At 40.6% G+C, this 20178-nt stretch overlaps 2 protein-coding genes across 4 annotated transcripts in view; one reads left to right on the top strand and one right to left on the bottom strand.

Moving 5' to 3' along the window:
* Nucleotides 1-6037: 6037 nt before the first annotated feature.
* On the bottom strand, nt 6038-11795 carry clrn2 (clarin 2). Of its 3 annotated transcripts, none has more exons than XM_062027136.1 (4): nt 11678-11795; nt 10156-10497; nt 7437-7616; nt 6038-7361 (listed from the first exon to the last, which is right to left on the bottom strand). In XM_062027136.1, exons 2-4 carry the CDS (start codon nt 10406-10408, stop codon nt 7093-7095), a joined length of 702 nt encoding a protein of 233 aa, XP_061883120.1. In that variant the 5' UTR covers nt 10409-10497; nt 11678-11795; the 3' UTR covers nt 6038-7092. The 3 variants fall into 3 exon arrangements, with proteins under 3 accessions (XP_061883120.1, XP_061883121.1, XP_061883119.1); XM_062027137.1 differs by lacking the exon at nt 11678-11795 and adding an exon at nt 10616-11422; XM_062027135.1 differs by lacking the exon at nt 11678-11795 and having other exon boundaries at nt 10156-11422.
* Nucleotides 11026-20178, top strand: part of tapt1b (transmembrane anterior posterior transformation 1b) — a 24486-nt gene continuing 15333 nt past the window's right edge. The window contains exons 1-6 of the mRNA XM_062027134.1: nt 11026-11249; nt 12513-12643; nt 12712-12830; nt 17778-17940; nt 18026-18161; nt 18295-18392. Coding sequence (XP_061883118.1) covers nt 11072-11249; nt 12513-12643; nt 12712-12830; nt 17778-17940; nt 18026-18161; nt 18295-18392 — 825 coding nt within the window. The 5' untranslated portion in view covers nt 11026-11071. The remainder of the gene's footprint in view (nt 11250-12512; nt 12644-12711; nt 12831-17777; nt 17941-18025; nt 18162-18294; nt 18393-20178) is intronic.

The following is a 20178-nucleotide window of genomic DNA, read 5'->3' as shown; positions in this document are numbered from 1 at the left end:
TCTTGGGCTTCTCTAATTTTTATAGGCGATTTATTCGTAATTTTAGTCGCGTCGCTGAGCCACTTACGAGGCTAACCTCTACTAAGGTTCCGTTTGAATGGACACCCGAAGCCAATTCCGCGTTCTTGAGGCTGAAAAGATTGTTTACTTCGGCTCCTGTTCTGTGTTACCCTGACCGTTCTCTCCAATTTTTTGTTGAAGTGGACGCTTCTGATTCAGGTGTAGGGGCCGTGCTCTCCCAGCAATCCACAACCGACCAGAAGTTGCACCCCTGTGCTTTCTTCTCTCGTCGCCTATCCCCTGCTGAGAGAAATTACGACATTGGCAACAGGGAGCTTCTGGCGGTCATTTTGGCCCTTCAGGAGTGGAGACATTGGCTGGAAGGGGCGGAGCAACCATTCATCATCTACACAGACCACAAGAACCTGTCCTACTTAAGGACCGCACAGAGACTGAACCCCCGCCAGGCCAGGTGGCAACTATTTCTGACCCGTTTTAACTTTATCATCACTTTCCGACCTGGTTCTCAGAATGGGAAGCCCGATGCCCTGTCCCGTGTCTACTCTTCGTCCTTTGAGAATTCTTCACATGAACCAATTGTTCCCCATACCCACGTCATTGGGGGACTCCAGTGGGACATCGAGCGGCAAGTCTTGGAGGCCCTGAAGTCGGACACATCTCCTCGGGGCTGCCCACCAGGTCGGTTGTTTGTGGTTCCTCGGCTCCGTTCCAGCGTTCTGGATTGGGCACATGGGTCGAAGATCGCTTGCCATCCAGGTATTCGTCGCACCAGTTTTGTCCTCTCCCAGCGTTTTTGGTGGCCATCCATTCTGGCAGATACGAAGGCGTTTGTGGCAGCATGTCGGATCTGCGCCCGGAACAAGGCATCCCACCAGGCTCCAGCAGGACTGTTACACCCATTACCCATCCCCTCCCGCCCGTGGTCACACATAGCTGTGGACTTTGTCACAGGACTGCCCCCCTCCGAGGGTAATGACACTGTCTTGACAATTGTGGACCGGTTCTCGAAGATGGCCCACTTCGTGGCCCTCTCCAAGCTGCCGTCAGCTCTTGAAACTGCCCAATTATTAGTGCTCCACGCTTTCCGGCTGCACGGCATCCCCACTGATGTGGTATCCGACAGAGGACCACAGTTTTCCTCGGCCGTCTGGAGGGCATTCTGCAAATCTCTGGGGGCCTCCCCTAGCCTGTCCTCCGGCTACCACCCTCAGAGCAATGGACAGACCGAGCGGACCAACCAAGACCTGGAGGCAGCCATCCGGTGCACTTGTCATCAGCAACCTTCGACCTGGTCTGAGAATCTCCCATGGATCGAATACGCTCACAATTCCCTCATTAGCTCCGCCACCGGCCTGTCTCCATTTCACGTCGCCTATGGGTTCCAACCACCAGTTTTTCCTTCTACCCAACCCAGTGCCGACGTTCCATCAGTTACTGCACACCTGCATCGGGCTCACCAGGCTTGGCGCAACACCAGGGCGGCGTTAAGAAGAACATCGGCCAGGAATCAACTCTTAGCCAACCGCCATCGCACACCAGCCCCACACTACCGGTTGGGACAGAAGGTCTGGTTATCGTCTCGGGACCTACCATTGGCCACCGAATCTAGGAAACTGGCTCCCAGGTTCATTGGACCATTCCCCATTGCCAAGATCATCAATCGTGTTGCAGTCAAGCTCCATCTCCCTAGATCTCTCAAGTGCCATCCTGTTTTTCACGTGTCCCGCATCAAGCCTGTCTCATCCAGCCCGCTCAGTCCTCCTGAGGTACCGCCTCCTCCACCCAGGCTGGTTGAGGGTCACCCAGCATATACAGTAAACACCATCTTGGATGTGAGAAGAAGGGGCAGGGGTTTCCAATACCTGGTGGACTGGGAGGGGTACGGCCCGGAGGAACGGTCATGGATTTCTAGATCGCTTATAATTGACAAGGACTTAATCAAGGAATTTTACGTTCGATTCCCAGACAAGCCAGGTAGGCCGCCAGGAGGCGTCCGTTGAGGGGGGGGTACTGTGGTAATCTGTAAATGTCCTTGCTCATTTCTGTTGTCTGCACTCCATGTTCACTCTCTCTCTCGTTCACAGTATGGAGTGCAGCTGACGCAAGGCAGCAGCACACACCTGACAGTAATTAGTAACAGCTTATTTAACCAGGCTGCTGACAACCGGTGAGCGCCGGAACTTTGCCATTGCTTCCAAACGTTTGATCGTGCCAGGAGAACTCACTAGTTCGTGTACCTTTCATCTCAGGTTGGCCCGTATTATTCCTAGCCTTGTCTAGCGTTTTATTTTTTTGTACCTAGTCTAATTACTTCTTTCATGAAGTATATTTTTCCTAGCCTTGTCTAGCGCTTTTAGTTTTGTATGTTTGTTTTCTCTTAGTAGTTTTTTACATGGTGTGTTTTGTGTTTTCCACCATCGCCTTTGTTTTTGCTACCTTGTGCTTCCGCATAATAAAAAGGAAGAACAATTGTAAACCCCAATTCGTCTCTGCATCCTTGGGATCCACATCACCAACTCCTAACAGAAAGGATGCCAAAGTGATGGTAGTTCCCCCCAGCCTATTGAATATTGGACTTTCGTTTTGAGAAGGGTCATTCCATCCTTTGGCAGATTGGGATGGGTTAGATGGAGTATACTCAACAGTGCAGTTAGGGCAACCATGGAAATGCCAAAACATCACTATCGGAAAGTGATGTTGGTCATCATAATTTTCAGAATCCGAACCTGATGTCCCATCCCCATCACAATACACGTCATCAAAATCTGCCTCCAATTCCATGTCCTCCTCTGTAAAAACGTGCACTTCTGGCATTGCATGCTCAGCTGAAGAGGATTGGGCAGTGTTCTCAGAAAGAACTCTGTCATCTGCCCCTATTCCTGTCATGTCTGTCTGAATCTGATGAAGCCTTTTTTGAACGTCTACACGTGTTCTTCCTCTTAAGGTTGATAAAGAGACAGGCACAGTCTTTCTATTCATGTTTGCGCTTAGAGACAAGAAAATACAGTAAAGTTTATCATTGATCATTGTTTCTAATGTTATATTTAAATAAATACATTGTTAAATGGTCGTGTCTGTTTCATTGCTACAAACTAGACAAGATATAGGGCAACGTTAAATTGTGGGTGCACTTCTTAATTCGGCCCCATGAATAGGCCAAGAGCTGCTAGAAAAATGTGTAAGCAACATTACATTTTAACAAACCAGAAAGTATCTTACTTGATTAAGCGAACGCAGCAGGAGAAATTGTAGGCAAAAATCCAGGCAATAGATGATGCTGCAAAACACACAAAATAGAAGATGGGACCAAGTTCCATACAGTAGCATAGGAAATTATGAACAGGCGCAAAATACATTAAATAAATGGGTTATACTTTTATAGCGCTTTTCTACCTTCAAGGTACTCAAAGCGCTGGCTGCAGTGCTCTCTGCTGGTTGTTCAGGAGAGTGTGTAGGTCACGTTTATTTGTGCATCTGGTTTGTGGGAGGAATGTCTTATCGACACAAAAGCAAAAAAGCGATCCACATATGCCAATTCAATACAAATACGAATACAAAATCAAGCATATTTATACTCAAATCTCAAAAATATATTTACAAATACATGTTTATTTATACAAATTATTGATTTATTTGTATGTCACATTTTTATATTTATAAATTTTATTTGTATATATTTTCAAATCTCAAAAATATATTTACAAATACGCGTTTATTTATACAATTTATTTATTAGTATATCTCATTTGTATTTGTGTTTGTATATTTATTAATATATGCATATGTATTAATATCATATTGATATATATATATATATATATATATATATATATATATATATATATATATATATATATATATATATATATATATATATATATATATATATATATATATATATATATAAGTTGATGTGAGACAATTCTACTTCCATAGTCTCCAGGCAAAATGTTTTCTACATAAATGTAGATTAATAAAAGTAAGGCCTACATTTTCTAATTGGCTTAATGGTTTACAATTATCAATCAAATCTTGGAGAATGATTAAGAGTACAAAAGCCCTTAAATTGATATATTTGTTAAAAACATTTAAAGTGATTTAGTTAGCCCTTTTTGTCTTAAAAAAAAAAAAAAAGTAATATATATATTTTTTAAATTATTATTATTTATTAATATTTAATAATCTCTGTATTTGCTTTTGTTTTCTTTCCTTGACGTTGAAAGTGCCTTGACTTTTGTGTGAATTATAAATGTATGTTTGTTGTTCAATAAAAATGAAAAATAAAACTTTATGTGTAACATGTGCCAAAAGAACAGAAAAAAATTAAACTGAATAAAATGTGAATGGGTTGTCTAAAATATAAGTACATTCATAAAATTGCCCAACAAATGTAAAACGTATTCAAATCCATCGTCCATTTTTGACATTTAATTGGAGGGTGTAGCAACATTTCTTACACTGGTCATTTTTCACAATTTGCATAATCATATTTATGGCTAATATTCAGTTTGATTATGATATCAAAAGAATATCACAGTAACATAGTACTATTTTGTTATATTTGTGATGTGGGCATGCCCTGTTTTGAACATCCACGTGCTTTCTTGCACACTAATTGGTCCAAATACCATTATTGAATTTACTAATTGATTCTATTCAAACGTGAACTATAAAGCGTCTTTATTGACCTATTAAAATGATAAGGCTAGACAATATTTGGAAAATGTTTCCTATAAGTGGTGCTGTCAAAACATTAAAGAAAATGTTTTGATTATTCACGGTTTTTCATTTGGATTAATCATGCATAGTCACAGGTTATTATCACTTGATTGCTTAATTCAAATTGATTTGAAGAAGACCCCAATATTTGGACACAAATGTTATTGTCAGAATGTCATTCAGAAATAATTTTTAAAAAAAGGTTTTAGGCTATTTGACTGGATTACATTTATTTGCTCCAGTCCAGAGTGGGTGTATTTTGAGGTGAAATTTGCCAGCGAAGAGACTTGTTGGATTCTCTTTACTAATCTTTGCACTGATGCATTGATCTGATCAGGTAACCATAGAGTCAAAATAAATAGCGTGATTAATTTGCATATTAGCAACCAACGTGATAATTTTTTGTGATTAGTCACATGAGTTAACTCGTTATTTTTGACAGCCCTAATTATAAAGTATACAGTAATAGGTTCTTTACACAATTGGTTTAATCTCCACAATTAATCCACTATATTAATCCACCAATACCAGACCTCTTGATTCAACATGATTCTCGATTCAAACCAATTCTCACAATGTATTATCTAACTTTTTCTTTTGGATGTGGTCATGTTTATGTTTTTTAACGTGTTGCACAAAATGTATATATATATATATATATATATATTACTAATGTTGAAATGTAATATGCAACATTAGTTTTAACAACACTACATATAACACGTTATTTATTAAGCACGTACAGCACTGGCAAATATAAAAATGTCTAATATATTTTAATGTTTTATTTCAGTATTTCATCAACTTTTTTCACCAAGTACTACCTCAGAAAATCATTGCTTTGTTTGATGTTTTTAGCTACATTACATGATAAAAATGAGTTTATAATCTATATGGGGTAAATCAGCTTTACTGATTTACCCAATATTTGGCGGGTCAATCATACCCCATTATGCATGTTTTCTTACCAACAGTCATATTGAGTATTCCTCAACTTTCTCAGTCTTCTTTGCCACTTGTGCCAGCTTTATTGAAACGTGTTGCAGGCATCAAATTCCAAATGAGCTAATATTTGCAATAAATAAAGTTTTCCAGTTCGAACATTAAGTATCTTGCCTTTGCAGTCTTGTTAATTGAATAAATCATTAAAGCTGATTTACCCAATATTTGGCGGGTCAATCATTTGTCATTATGCATGTTTTCTTACCAAAACTGATAGTTTTTAACACTGCTAGAATAAGCCTAATAAACTATGTTTTAGAAGATAACAGTCATGGTGAAGTCACTGAATAGCTTACCACAATCATGGTTTTAATATAGTTTTTCCTAAAACTAACATTGTTTTCAAGCAGACGTTCCAAAAAAAAATCACATAATGTATTGTTTTTAAAGAACAAAAAAAAAACATTGAATTGACCTCCAAAAAACAAACAGAGCAATATATTGTGGATACAAGGTACTTCACAGGTGTCATAGTTTTGATGCCTTCAGTGACAATCTACAATGTAAATAGTCGTGAAAATAAAGAAAACGCATTGACATGAGAAGGTGTGTCTAAACTTTTGGCCTGTACTATATATATATATATATATATATACATACATATATATATATACATATTCCTCGCGCATTAATTGACTGGAAGAGCGCGCTGATGTCACGTTATTTATGGGAAAATGCATTATTAGACAATATGATTTGCCTGAGCGGCTAGGAGACACAGAGATTAACAAGCGGTAGAAAATGAATTAGAAAGGACAGATTTGAAAAAAATAATAATTAAAAACAATATATATATATATATATATATATTTATTTATTTATTTTTTAACTTGGGACTTCCCGCGGGCCGGATTTTGGACGCTGGCGGGCTGTATCCGGCCCGTGGGCCGTAGTTTGGGGACCCCTGGGTTACATGTTTAAATTACAAACGCAAATGGTAAAGTCAATATTTTGTTAAAAATATGTATTAATATAATATACAAATATATAAATTAATATGTAAAATGAAAAAAAGTAAAATAAAAAATGGGAATCCATCTACATTGATACAAAACATTTCTTACTTTTTAATTGTATTCTATTACAAATTTGTAATTATTTCTTCCATACGCCGCAATCTCAATGCAGAGTTGTAACACTTGCCATGAAAACACTTTTTGGCCTTCCTTTGGAAAATAGTCTTTATATCACTGATTCGGTTCTTTCACAGTCCAAAATTGCCAGTTTTTCTTTGAAAGTCCTCATTTAAAGTCCTGTTGACTTGGCATTTTTCCATGGGGAAATCTCATATCAACGACAGCAAACCGGCAAAAAAACAACAACACATCGCTGGCACCATCTTTGACTAGGTCAGTAGAGCAGGTCCAGAGCAGAGATGGTGGGCTGGTCGGGCATCTTGACCTCTGGTTTGGGCAGCTTTATGCGGCTCATCGCCACCACGCCGCAGACGACAAGGTGAGTCGCCACGCTAGCGACGCTCAGCCAGAAGGACCAGCCCACGCTGTCGTCCAGGACCACCAGGACGAAGAGGTTCTCCCAATAGTTGGCCACACGCTCTGTGAGGCTGTGATGCCTCATGGCCGCCAGGAAGCATAGCACTGCCAGAGTGCCGAACACAGCTAGTGGGGAGAAAACATGGGGCATGGCGAGGAATGGCAGATGTCATGCAAACCAACGATTTCTGTGTCACATACCAGCGATGACGTTCCACAGGTACAGTCCCTTGTGACCTTTGATACTCTGGTAGGGGACTCTGCGCGCGTTGTAAATGCTGAAGGACAGACTGACCACAGCAAAGCACATAGCCGCCAGTAGGAAGAGGATCACCATCACATGAAGGCCACCGTTCAACGTGCGCACAAGCTTCGGGAAGACTGCATGAACAAACCGAGACACAAACACACACTCAATCAATCAATCAATGTTTATTTATACAGCCCTAAATCACAAGTGTCTCAAAGGGCTGCACAAGCCACAACGACATCCTCGGTACAGAGCCCGCATAAGGGCAAGGAAAACTCACCCCAGTGGGACGTAGATGTGAATGACTATGAGAAACCTTGGAGAGGACCGCATATGTGGGTAACCCCCCCCCCCCCCCCCCCCCTCCCTCTAGGGGAGACCGTATGTAAGTATCCTTACCCTTTCCATCCTTTGTAACTGAGCGACTGTGTGGAACAATTTCCCTTGTGGATCAATAAAGTTTGTCTAAGTCTGGGGATATAAAGTTAAAAAAAAAAGTTTTATGCCCTTTTCGTCGAAGAAAACCCTGTTTTTTATGGCAAAAACACAAAATACAGTATTTAATATTACCAGCCCCCCCCAACAAAATTGTTAAAATGTGGAATTTTTGATGAGAAGTATGTATATATGTGAAACGTTGTGTCTCGATGTCCAAGACAAATTTCTCCTCGGAGACAATAAAGCTAATTACTATTATTATTATTATTATTCCACTTTGTGTTTAAAAAAAAAAGAAAAAAGTATTTAGTCCATTAAAAAAATAACCGTGGGCCGCAAATGGCCCTGGGGCTGCACTTTGGGCAGTCCTTTCCCAGAACGAGGGTGTCCAAACTTTTCCGATACTGAAAAATTAAAGAATACATCGGGGACACTTTGATACAATTTGTACATTAATGATGATAAAACCAATGACATCAGAATATGATCCCCTAAAGCACATATGTCAGAGTCAAGGCCCGCGGGCCATATCCGGCCCGCGAGAAGGTTTTTTACGGCCCTTGGGATGATCTTGATTTATTATTAGAACCGGCCCGCAGACCGCAGATCTTTTACACGCACCAAGCGGATGCCGGTCCAAGGTTCCGAAAGGGGGCGAGCGGCCCGCCGGGACGCGCCTGCCGGCCGAAGGGCTGCAGCCCGGCCGTCAGTCGCGGAGCCCGCCGTGCCACGCGCGCCAAGGGGGCGGGCCGAAACCCGGCCCCGAGGCCCTGAGACTTCTGCTTTGTTTCCCCAAACCGCGCGTCACCGCCGGGCCCGCACCACCGTCGGGCTGCAGCCCGAGCGTCGGTGGCGGAACCCGTCATGTGCCGCGCGCGCCAAGCGGAGCGGGGGGGTCAAGCGGGCCGAAACCCGCAGGCCACCCCCTCACCACGAGGCCCTGAGACTTCTGCGTTTGACCCCTACGCGCGGCCCGTCGGGACGCGCCCGCCGTCAAGCCACGAGGGCCAGCCGTCGGGTCGCGGAGCCCGCCGTGCCACGCGCGCCAAGGGGCGGGCCGAAACCAGCGGGGGGTTTCGGGCACCCAACTCGCCTCCCTCCCACGGAGGGAGGAGGGGGGTTTAATGTGAACATTACTGTGCAATCACATATTTAGAGTTTTTACTCAATTCAAGTTTAAAAGTTAAAGTTTAATATTTGTTTTCACTGCATGTTACTTCTCCTTAAACAAAGTGTTGTTTTTGATTTATAGATTTTTGCACTTTATTTTATTGTATTTCAATTTAATTATATTTTAAAAATATTTCAGTTGAGTGGATGATAGAAAATTGCTATTATTGTTTTTTTCTTTGAAGTAAATTTAGCCCACTTTTGCTAAAATAGAAAATATAGGCTACTGATGGTGCCTTGAATACCGGTTTCTTTCATTTAATGTTCATGTTATGGGGATTTTTATATAAAGGAAATTTGTCTTTTGTGTCTGTTGAAAATTAAAGATTACTGACAGAGCCATAAGAAAATATTGCTTTATTTATCTGATCATATTGGAATATATTTGTTAGGTTTTCAGTAGGTTCAATTAGGTTCACTAGACTATATGCGTCATTTAAAAATTTTTCAATGAACATTCGAACAGTCCGGCCCTCGGCTTGTAGCTAAATTTTTTATTTGGCCCTCCGTCCATTTGACTTTGACACCCCTGCCCTAAAGGGACATGGGGGAAAACATTTTTTTTATAATTTTTTTTTTTTTTTTTTAGACATGCAAACTTTTTATAAAGTTATATAAAAAAAATATTAAAAAATTATAATTTGTTTTTTTTTTTAATTATAATTTTTTGTAAATTTTTTAAAATAACTTTATAAAAAGTTTCTCGTGCGTACAACATAGTTTCTCGTGCACACGAGATACATGTCTAAAAAAATAAAAACAAAATAAAATAATTAAAAAAAATAATCCCCCCATGTCCTAGGGGCTCCGTAGATAAGCTATTTGGGGAAAAAATTGAAAAAAATTATCTTAGCTTTTGTGTTATAGGTGACAAAGAAATAATTATTAATATACCACATTAATAATGAAATCATTTAATTTTCAGAACAAATCAAGGGCCAATCAAAAACAACTTAGGGCCCAAAGTGGCCCCCGGGCCACACTTTGGACACCCCTGTAATGTACATTTTACAAATCAACTGTATTCAACAGAGTTTATAAACATTGTTTCTAGTGTCTTACTGTGGATTTTGGAGCGTCTTGTTCCGAGTCCACACCTCTTGGTCTTCCCTCCGCGGAACAGACCGTAGTATACGTCCCCGGTGAACAGGTCCAGCTCCGGGCTCGACGCGTTGACGATCTCGGCCCCCGTTTTGCACAAGATGCGTCCGGTGACCCATCGCTCCGTGGACAGGGCCACAAGCAGCAGGACCACGGAGCCCACACAGAGCGCCGAGGCGGCGGAGAAACTTATCCGTTTCCACAGCGAAGGCATCCTACGACGAGTCCATGTCTCCCCGGGAGAGGGATCACGACGCCGGGGAGCGACCGCGGAGAGCCCGCAGCCACCACCATGAGTTTACTCTATATGGGTTGAATAAAAAAATGAATCTTTGTTATGTTTCGCCGAGTGAGCTGCGTTGCTCCGGTGAGTCATTGACGAGGAGAAACAGAATCTATGGCGGTCAAAAGGATCCCTTACGAGGAGAAACTCTATCCTGCTTGCCCCTGCTGGTCCTCTTTTTTTCCAGTCCTGCATCCAAACAGAGGCTATAAATCCATAAATAACCTTTACAAGTGCATCATCTAATCGGTGAACTTATAAAAACCATGCAAGCATGGTTAATTTGAGTCAGAATGAGATATGTGGTTCATTTCAATCCCAAAGGTTACGCTTTGTTTACATTTTTCATTTGGGTAACAAGAAGGCGGAAGTGTCGAAGAGTGATATTAAAAAATAAAAACACCAAAATATCTTTTTGAGTACGAAAAAAAACATAAAATCGTCGCACAAAACATTTATATATATGTATATAATAAAATAATGTTGTAAAAGTCAACTTTTTTTTTTTTTAAGTCCATGGCCGAGTCACTTCGGACGTAATGACGTCACGTCGCGACACAGACGTCAGTCGGCTGTGAAACCGCTCGGTCAAAGATGGCGGACTCGCAGTCGACGGGTCTGGGGGAGGAAACGGCAAAGGCGAGCTGGGGCAGCACCGCCTGGAAGACGCCGGGATTTGAGAGAGCCAAGGATACGGTCGGGGGAGCGGGGAGCTTGCGGTTCAACGACAACAATGGCGGCCACAACAAGGGAAGGAAACGCAACCTGTCAGGTGAGACCCACTGGTCCTGCTAGCCGCTATATCACCTCCCTCCCCCGGGTTGACAGCGCCAGCGGGACCGTGGTAAGTCATCGGTGATGAGATGACTATCCAGGGGTGCTCCAGTCTTATGCTTCCAATAGAGAACCTTACTGAATAGCGGCTAGTGGCTACCATGGAGGCGTGGGTGCCGTTTTCGCCGCTAGCACCCCCTACTTACAGCACATTACAGCTACGCTGCTTGGTTACAGTTACAACAGCAACTATGTCAACAACATGTTCTCTTATGTCAATAAGAGTAAAATTAACTTTGCTTTGGGGGGAATGCACAGAACAATGTTATTATACTGCACATACAGAACAGTACATTCACCAGAGACCTCAGATTACAGAAAGTACACTATATTGTCAAAAGTATTTGGCCACCTGCCTTTACTCACATATGAACTTGAAGTGCCATCCCATTCCTAACCCATAGGGTTCAATATGATGTTGGTCCACCTTTTGCAGCTATTACAGCTTCAACTCTCACTCACTGATGTTGGTCGAGAAGGCTTGGCTCTCAGTCTCCTTTCTAATTCATCCCAAAGGTGTTCTATCGGGTTCAGGTCAGGACTCTGTGCAGGCCAGTCAAGTTAATCCACCCCAGACTCTGTCATCCATGTCCTTATGGACCTTGCTTTGTGCACTGGTGCACAGTCATGTTGGAAGAGGAAGAGGCCTGTTCCAAACTGTTCCCACAAGGTTGGGAGCATGGAATTGTCCAAAATGTTTTGGTATTCTGGAGCATTCAAAGCTCCTTTCACTGGAACTAAGGGGCCAAGCCCAACTCCTGCAAAACAACCCTACATCATAATTTCTCCTCCACCAAATTTCACTGACCCCTCTCTGTTGCTCCCAAACTCTTCCATTTGGAATATTTAGGAGCGAGGAACATTTTTTACGACTGGATTTGTTGCACAGGTGGCATCCTATGACAGTTCCACTCTGGAAATCACAGAGAGCGGCCCATTCTTTCGGGCCAAGTGATTGAACACCTGATTCTGATCATTTGGATGGGTGGCCAAATACTTTTGGCAATATAGTGTAATTGATACACCTGCACAATCTATTGGGGCTCCAACACAAGAGCAACTAGCGAATGTTCACTCCATCTAGCCATTCATCCATCCATCCATTCTCTACCGCTTGTTCCTTTCGGGGTCGAATGTTCACTCACAAAGTAAAACGTGCAACTAATGCTGTGTATTTGTTTTGCCGCTTGTTTCCCTGCAGATCTGTCTCTGGTCAGGTTTGTCACTACTGAGCTGACCAGGGGTTATTTCCTGGAGCACAACGAGGCCAAATACACAGAGCGCCGAGAAAGAGTGTACACCTGCCTACGTATTCCTAAGGAGTTGGAGAAGGTGAGTGAAAACACACATTAGATCAGCCTACAGAGGTGTCAAAAATGCGCTTTTCTCCTTCCGTTAAGTTGATGACGTTCGGCTTCTTCCTCTGTCTGGACGCCTTTCTCTACGTCTTCACGCTGTTGCCCCTCAGAGTGCTGCTGGCCCTTCTACAGCTTATCACGGTGCCATGCTGCGGCCTCGGGTAAGTTGTTATTAAGCACCTGTTTCATTGTTGTATCCACGTTCAGCTTTCATTTAAGAAAAAAAAAAAGGTATTTACCGCAGTTTTGGGGTCATGTCACAGTTATGGCTACCCTCAGAGGGCCGCTTATAACAGTGAATGATATATTAATTTGTCTATGCATTGGATTATTATACATATATATATATATTTTTATGTACACTGTAATAAAAAAAGGTAGATTTAACAGTAAAAAACTGGCAACTTATTTACCAGAATTTTTCTGTAAAATACACGTTGTTTTTTACAACATCCATGTTCTACTGTTTGTCCCTTTCGGATATTACAGTTAATGGAAAAAGATAGTGGTTTTTACAGCATATTACTGCAAATAGAAAAACACTACCACTTTTTTAAATGTTGGCAACTGAGCTGCCAGTTTTTTACTATAAAAAACTGTGGTACCATTTTTTTTTCATTTACAGTAATACACCATACCATACCAACTGTGGTACCATTTTTTTCATTTACAGTAATACACCATACAAACTACTGTGGTACCATTTTTTTCATTTACAGTAATACACCATACAAACTACTGTGGTACCATTTTTTCCATTTACAGTAATACACCATACAAACCACAATTGTACATTTTAACTGTAAAAAACTGGCAGCTCAGTCGCCAGAATTTTACTGTAAAAAAAACCCTGGTAGTTTTTTTAATTTACAGTAATATGCTGTAAAAAACACTGTAAATTGTATTGTGAAATCTGTTGTAATTTTTACAATTTGATGGATAACTTGCTTTGAATCCTAAGTCAAGCAGATATTTAAGTATTTAGTTTTATTTTAACAAAAATAGTTGGGAAAGTATGATGATGTTTTTGTTGCAATATATGTAGTGTAATTTCATGCAGGGAATATGTATTTTCTGTCAAAATGGAAAACACTTACCAGTAAGAAAAGATAAGGACTACATTTTAGAAGAAGAAAACATTTTTTTTATATATTAGCTGCACCGGACTATAAACCGCAGATATTTACTGGTACGTTGTAAAAATAGATATGTACGGTATACAGAAATATTTTTTAAATGTTTATTTACATACTGCACCATGATTTTTTCCAAACAGTGCCCGTAACACAGCAGTAAAACGGCCGATCAAACAAAACAGAAAAGTAATTGATGTTTTTTTTTCATCCTTTGAGGTGAAGACAATTTTTTTTATTTTTTTTAAAGGGTTCAAGATGTTTATCAGGGTTCTTCTTCTTTGTACTTTGTAAACACTTTGGGTTTAAATAGTTGTTTTTTTTAAGTGAATCATTTTAGAACATTGTTTGATATTTTTTCTTAATCTTAATTTAATTTAATTAATTTAGCCGTCAGCAAAGAAAAATCCGTAGATTAGCTGCACCTTTGTATAAACCGCATGGTTCAAAGTTTGGGAAAAAGGAGCAGTTTATAAGGCTGCGAGATTATTTGATTGTGATTCTTGATCGCGATTAATTTGAGTTCGGTCACGGTGATCAGCTGTTAGCATATTTCCTCGATCAAACAAGGCGGAAAAAAATGTTAGAAGTAGAGATGTCCGATAATATCGGACTGCCGATATTATCGGCCGATAAATGCTTTAAAATGTAATATCGGAAATTATCGGTATTCTCCATGCTCCTTCACTTGTTGCTAGTGTGTGGGTCTTGTTGTAAAGTATGTTCAGTTGACTCTGTTGTCGATATTGGCGTCTTAAGGCTAAAATCTGTCCCACCAGAACAAAATACCCCCAATGTGCTGTATAAGTTTAATGGTCTCGCATTGGACTATTTTCCCAATTTTAAATAAATCTGGGAGGTCTCACAAAATCTAGCCTTGATGCTGAAATTTAGACTGTTAATAAGGGCTTTCCTTAAGAGGTTTTGTGTGTGTAGCTTTAATCCTAATGAGCTTGTCATGACCTCTTACATAGGTCATATCTTGTTGGGGTTTAGTGTTGTATTTTTTCTGTCTTTAGTGTTTGTTTCCTTTTTTTAGAGCTGTTCCCTTTTTTCTACTTCCTGTGGGAGCGCTGATTTCTCACGCCTGTTCCATATCATGCGGCGCTGGATCATTGAGTGTTTGTTTAAGCTTCATGGCTAATGTGTTGGCATCTATGCAGTCATTACCCTGACTAGATGTTCTGCTATTTCTTTCTTTATGGTTCGTAATTGCCTAGCTTTCTTTATGCTTCCTGTGCAGTCCCAGCTGCACTAGTTTTGTTATTTTGTTGTATATTAAATACAGTTTTACCTGCAGACTGTCTCCTTTGTCCGCATCTTCGGGTCACAAATTCCACTACCATGTGGACTAGTCACAGAGCTGTTTGTCACCAATAACTGTCTTTTTAACTGGCCTTCATGCTAGGTTAGCCTATTAATTGAAGAAAAACATATATGATCAGACTTACAGCTTCCACATCTGGAGCTGACTGACAGATTGTTGGCTGACTTCCAGGCTTTTTTTATAGATGTGTGGCAAAGCCATTTCTTTTTTTAATAAGGCTTCCCCGTAGTGAAGTGGCGGGCGTATAACTATGTAAATATGTCAGAGGAAGGAGGTTATGGCTTCCGGACATGAAAAAAAACAACTTGAAATGCGAACTATTTAAACCCTTCTTCTCTCAAAAGTGGAGCAAACGTGAGTAAGGGAGAGGATATATTTTTGTGCTCATAAACAGGCTCTAAAGACACGCACTCATTACTGCTAGCCCATTTTGCACAAGGGGGGACCTTTAAAATGTCCCTAACAATGTAACAGTGTGGTGCATTATTGTTGGTTGCCTCTAGAGGGTAGTAGATACCTTTTTGTGATTCCCAACCAAGTCCCCATGTTTATGGGAAAGAACTTAAAGGCCTACTGAAATGATTTTTTTTTTTATTTAAACGGGGATAGCAGATCTATTCTATGTGTCATACTTGATCATTTCACGATATTGCCATATTTTTGCTGAAAGGATTTAGTATAGAACAACGACGATAAAGATTGCAACTTTTGGTATCTGATAAAAAAAAGGCTTGCCCCTACCGGAAGTAGCGTGACGTAGTCAGTTGAACATATACGCAAAGTTCCCTATTGTTTACAATGATGGCCGCATGAAGTGAGAGAGATTCGGACCGAGAAAGCGACAATTTCCCCATTAATTTGAGCGAGGATGAAAGATTTGTGGATGAGTAAAGTGCAAGTGAAGGACTAGTGGGGAGTTGAAGCTATTCAGATAGGGAAGATGCTGTGAGAGCCGGGGGTGACCTGATATTCAGCTGGGAATGACTACAACAGTAAATAAACACAAGACATATATATACTCTATTAGCCACAACACAACCAGGCTTATATTTAATATGCCACAAATTAATCCTGCATAAAAACACCTACGTGTTTGTTATGCTAGCTCCTCTGCTAGCTCCTAGCTCCATAGAACACGCCAATACAATTCAAACACCTGATCAACACACACAATCACTCAGCCCAAAAGACCGTTCACCTAACCCAAGGTTCATAAAGCTTATATATTTTTAAAAAGTTACGTACGTGACGCGCACATACGGTCAAGCTATCAAATGTTTAGCAGCCAAGGCTGCATACTCACGGTACCTGATATTCAGCTGGGAATGACTACAACAGTAAATAAACACAAGACATATATATACTCTATTAGCCACAACACAACCAGGCTTATATTTAATATGACACAAATTAATCCTGCATAAAAACACCTGCGTGTTTGTTATGCTAGCTCCTAGCTCCTATGCTAGCTCCTAGCTCCATAGAACACGCCAATACAATTCAAACACCTGATCAACACACACAATCACTCAGCCCAAAAGACCGTTCACCTAACCCAAGGTTCATAAAGCTCATATATTTTTAAAAAGTTACGTACGTGACGCGCACGTACGGTCAAGCTATCAAATGTTTAGCAGCCAAGGCTGCATACTCACGGTACCTGGTATTCAGCTGGGAATGACTAAAACAGTAAATAAACACAAGACATATATTTACTCTATTAGCCACAACACAACCAGGCTTATATTTAATATGACACAAATTAATCCTGCATAAAAACACCTACGTCTTTGTTATGCTAACTCCTAGCTCCTATGCTAGCTCCTAGCTCCATAGAACACGCCAATACAATTCAAACACCTGATCAACACACACAATCACTCAGCCCAAAAGACCGTTCACCTAACCCAAGGTTCATAAAGCTTATATATTTTAAAAAAGTTACGTACATACGCAAAAAAAAGTTGCGCACATACGGTCAAGCGATCAAATGTTTAGAAGCCAAAGCTGCATACTCACAGTAGCACGTCTGCGTCTTTGTCATCCAAATCAAAGTAATCCTGGTAAGAGTCCGTGTTGTCCCAGTTCTCTACAGGCGTCTGTGTATCGAAGTCAAAAGTCCTCCTGGTTAGAGTCTCTGTTATCCGAGTTCTTCCATCTTGACTGCATCTTTCGGGAATGTAAACAAAGAAGCGCCGGCTGTGTACTGTTGTTGCTGACTACGTTCGAAAAATACGTCCATTTCGCACCGACAACTTTCTTCTTTGCTTGCTCAGCTTCCTTCTCCATAATGCAATGAACATGATTGCAACAGATTCACGAACACAGATGTCCAGAATACTGTGGAATTATGAAATGAAAACAGAGCTTTTTCGTATTGGCTTCAATGTGGAAGGCATACCCGTGTTCCCCGGGCTACGTCACGCGCATACGTCATCCTCAGAGGCGTTTCGAACCGGAAGTTTAGCGGCAAATTTAAAATGTCACTTTATAAGTTAACCCGGCCGTATTGGCATGTGTTATAATGTTAAGATTTCATCATTGATATATAAACTATCAGACTGCGTGGTCGGTAGTAGTGGGTTTCAGTAGGCCTTTAACTCTGAATATTTCTTTACAACACCTTTTATATTTTACTGTGTTTTTAGAGGGACTCGCCTGCTCCAGCCAGCGCAGGTGTGCGACGTCCTAAAAGGCTTCATCATGGTGCTGTGTTACTCCATGATGAGCTACGTTGACTACGCCATGATGTACCACCTCATCCGGGGCCAGTCAGTCATTAAACTCTACATCATCTACAATATGCTAGAGGTACACTGAGATTCATCACCACTGCAGGCAACCATTTGCCTCCTTCTCCTTATCATCTCTCTCCCCTTCCGATGTTTTTCGGCAGGTGGCGGATCGCCTCTTCTCGTCTTTCGGCCAGGACATCCTGGACGCGCTGTACTGGACGGCCACGGAACCCAAAGAGAAGAAAAGGGCGCACATAGGCGTCATCCCCCACTTTTTCATGGCCGTGCTCTATGTCTGTATCCTTCTTCGTTTAATTCGGTTAACTGAATGTGACAGTAAAATATGTCATCTTAGTGATAATGTTGATTCAGTTCTATGTTTCTTTCCAAAATTGTGCTTTTGTTTCCTTCTTAACGTGCTTGTTTCCAGTTCTCCACGCCATCCTCATTATGGTCCAGGCCACCACGCTCAATGTCGCCTTCAACTCCCACAACAAGTCGCTCCTCACCATCATGATGTCGAACAACGTGAGTAGACATATCTGCATTAAGTACACCTTATAGCTTAAAATATACAGTCGGGTCCAGAAGTACTTGGACAGTTATATATTTTTAGGATTATTGCCCTAATACACAAAGACAATGGGATTGCAATGAAAACAATAAATATATGATTAAAGTTTGGCTGTATTTTAGGAGGATTCACAATAATATGAGATTTACCATTTTGGAATTTTTTAAATTTTGTGTCAAATGGTTCAATTGATTCTCATGAGGTTGTTTGGTCAGGTGCTGGCCCCACTATGGACTGGACTCTCACACTTTTAACTAGATCCACTCGATATCCATTGCACTGGTCACCCCTCCAAGGTTTCTCATTGTTTCCCATTGGGTTGAGTTTTTTTCTGATGTGGGATCTGAGCCGGGGATGGTGTTGTGGCTTGTGCAGCCCTTTGAGACACTTGTGATTAAGGGCTATATAAATAAACTTTGATTGATTGATTGATTGTTTGATTTATTGAGGTGCAGTTACGAAAGGACTGTAGATCATTCCAGGCATTTTATTTGGCAGCTGTTTAGCTTTTACAACATAAAGTCCAATGAAGAGAAGGGATTGAGGCCATCATTAGGCTGAAAACACAACATAGATTTACAAAAGACCTAGTCAAACACTTAAGTACAGGAATTGTGTATTAGACTTTAATAGGAAGATTCTAAAAAAAAAAAAATCTCATGTTCTGGAATCAAATTCTTCAAACAGAAGAATGACTTGTGTTAAAATGATGGGAAGTTTGAAGAAGTTTAAGAACCGCCCATGATCTCAATAAAAGATGTGAAAAAATAACGATACAGCGCTTCTATTGTATCTAGGGCTGTCCCGATCCAACGTTTTCACTTCCGATTCAGTACCGATATTGATGCGTTACGATATTAGCAGAATCATGCATATTATTATGATTATTTTGAAGAGTGGAATGTTAGAAAAGGCTTGATGAGTTGAAATGACTAAGATTGATAACAATGGTAGGTATGAAAAACACTAATCTATATATTATTAACGTCTGGAATGGACTTATGCCGTCTTTAAAGTACCAGTAGAATGGAAAAACCAGTTTACTTTACATGCCTAATTGTGTTTAATTGTATCCATTAAAGTTGAATAGATACAATGAAACACAATTGGAAATGGTTTAATGATTAAACCATGTACAATTGTACTTCCAATCCACAAACTAGTATGTGAAAATACAGTCTCAACATCACAAAATGCCACAATTTGAAACGGTCATTTTGAAAATTTTGCCCCGAATGTCTTTGGAAATTTCCGTAGATTCGGGGTGGGATGACGTCATGATGAGAGTTTCTGCACTCTGACCATATCAGATCAGTCATACTGAAAATATGCAAAAATTGAAAAGAGATGTGCTGTTTATCATTCACAATCCTTATGTAAGACATGAACACATATGGGTTTTTTTTATTTATTTAAATGAATAAAAAGTCTGCTAACAATTGAGTCAATGGGGGCGCTCTATTTTGCCCACAAAACCCTCTCAATAACCATCCTAAACCCACCAAAAATTCTCTATTTACATATCTTGACCTGAATAGTAACCAAATACTATTGATATAGTTATTACAAGTGCTGACGCAGACAATTTTTTTTAGAGGCGCATTAATAACAGAGCGAACTTCTAGCTTATCCTGCAGCATTGAGCCGGCCGGTGTCCTGCTGCTGCTTCATCGCATCTCTGCTAATCATAGTTACTCTAGATTATTACTCATGCCTCTCATTTGGTTAATCGGAGGATTT

This window comes from Entelurus aequoreus, linkage group LG18 (genome assembly GCF_033978785.1).
Source record: "Entelurus aequoreus isolate RoL-2023_Sb linkage group LG18, RoL_Eaeq_v1.1, whole genome shotgun sequence".
NCBI classification, from domain to species: domain Eukaryota; kingdom Metazoa; phylum Chordata; class Actinopteri; order Syngnathiformes; family Syngnathidae; genus Entelurus; species Entelurus aequoreus.
This window is presented reverse-complemented; position numbering and strand designations above follow the sequence as displayed.

What these genes read in the sequence shown, in the direction of transcription:
- clrn2 (XM_062027136.1), bottom strand. Translation starts at nt 10,408, where the DNA reads ATGCCTTCGCTGTGGAAACGGATAAGTTTCTCCGCCGCCTCGGCGCTC. An exon ending in AAGACGCTCCAAAATCCACA is followed by an intron (nt 7,617 to 10,155) that starts GTAAGACACTAG and finishes TTGTTCATGCAG; the next exon opens with TCTTCCCGAAGCTTGTGCGC. An exon ending in CCTGTGGAACGTCATCGCTG is followed by an intron (nt 7,362 to 7,436) that starts GTATGTGACACA and finishes TCTCCCCACTAG; the next exon opens with CTGTGTTCGGCACTCTGGCA.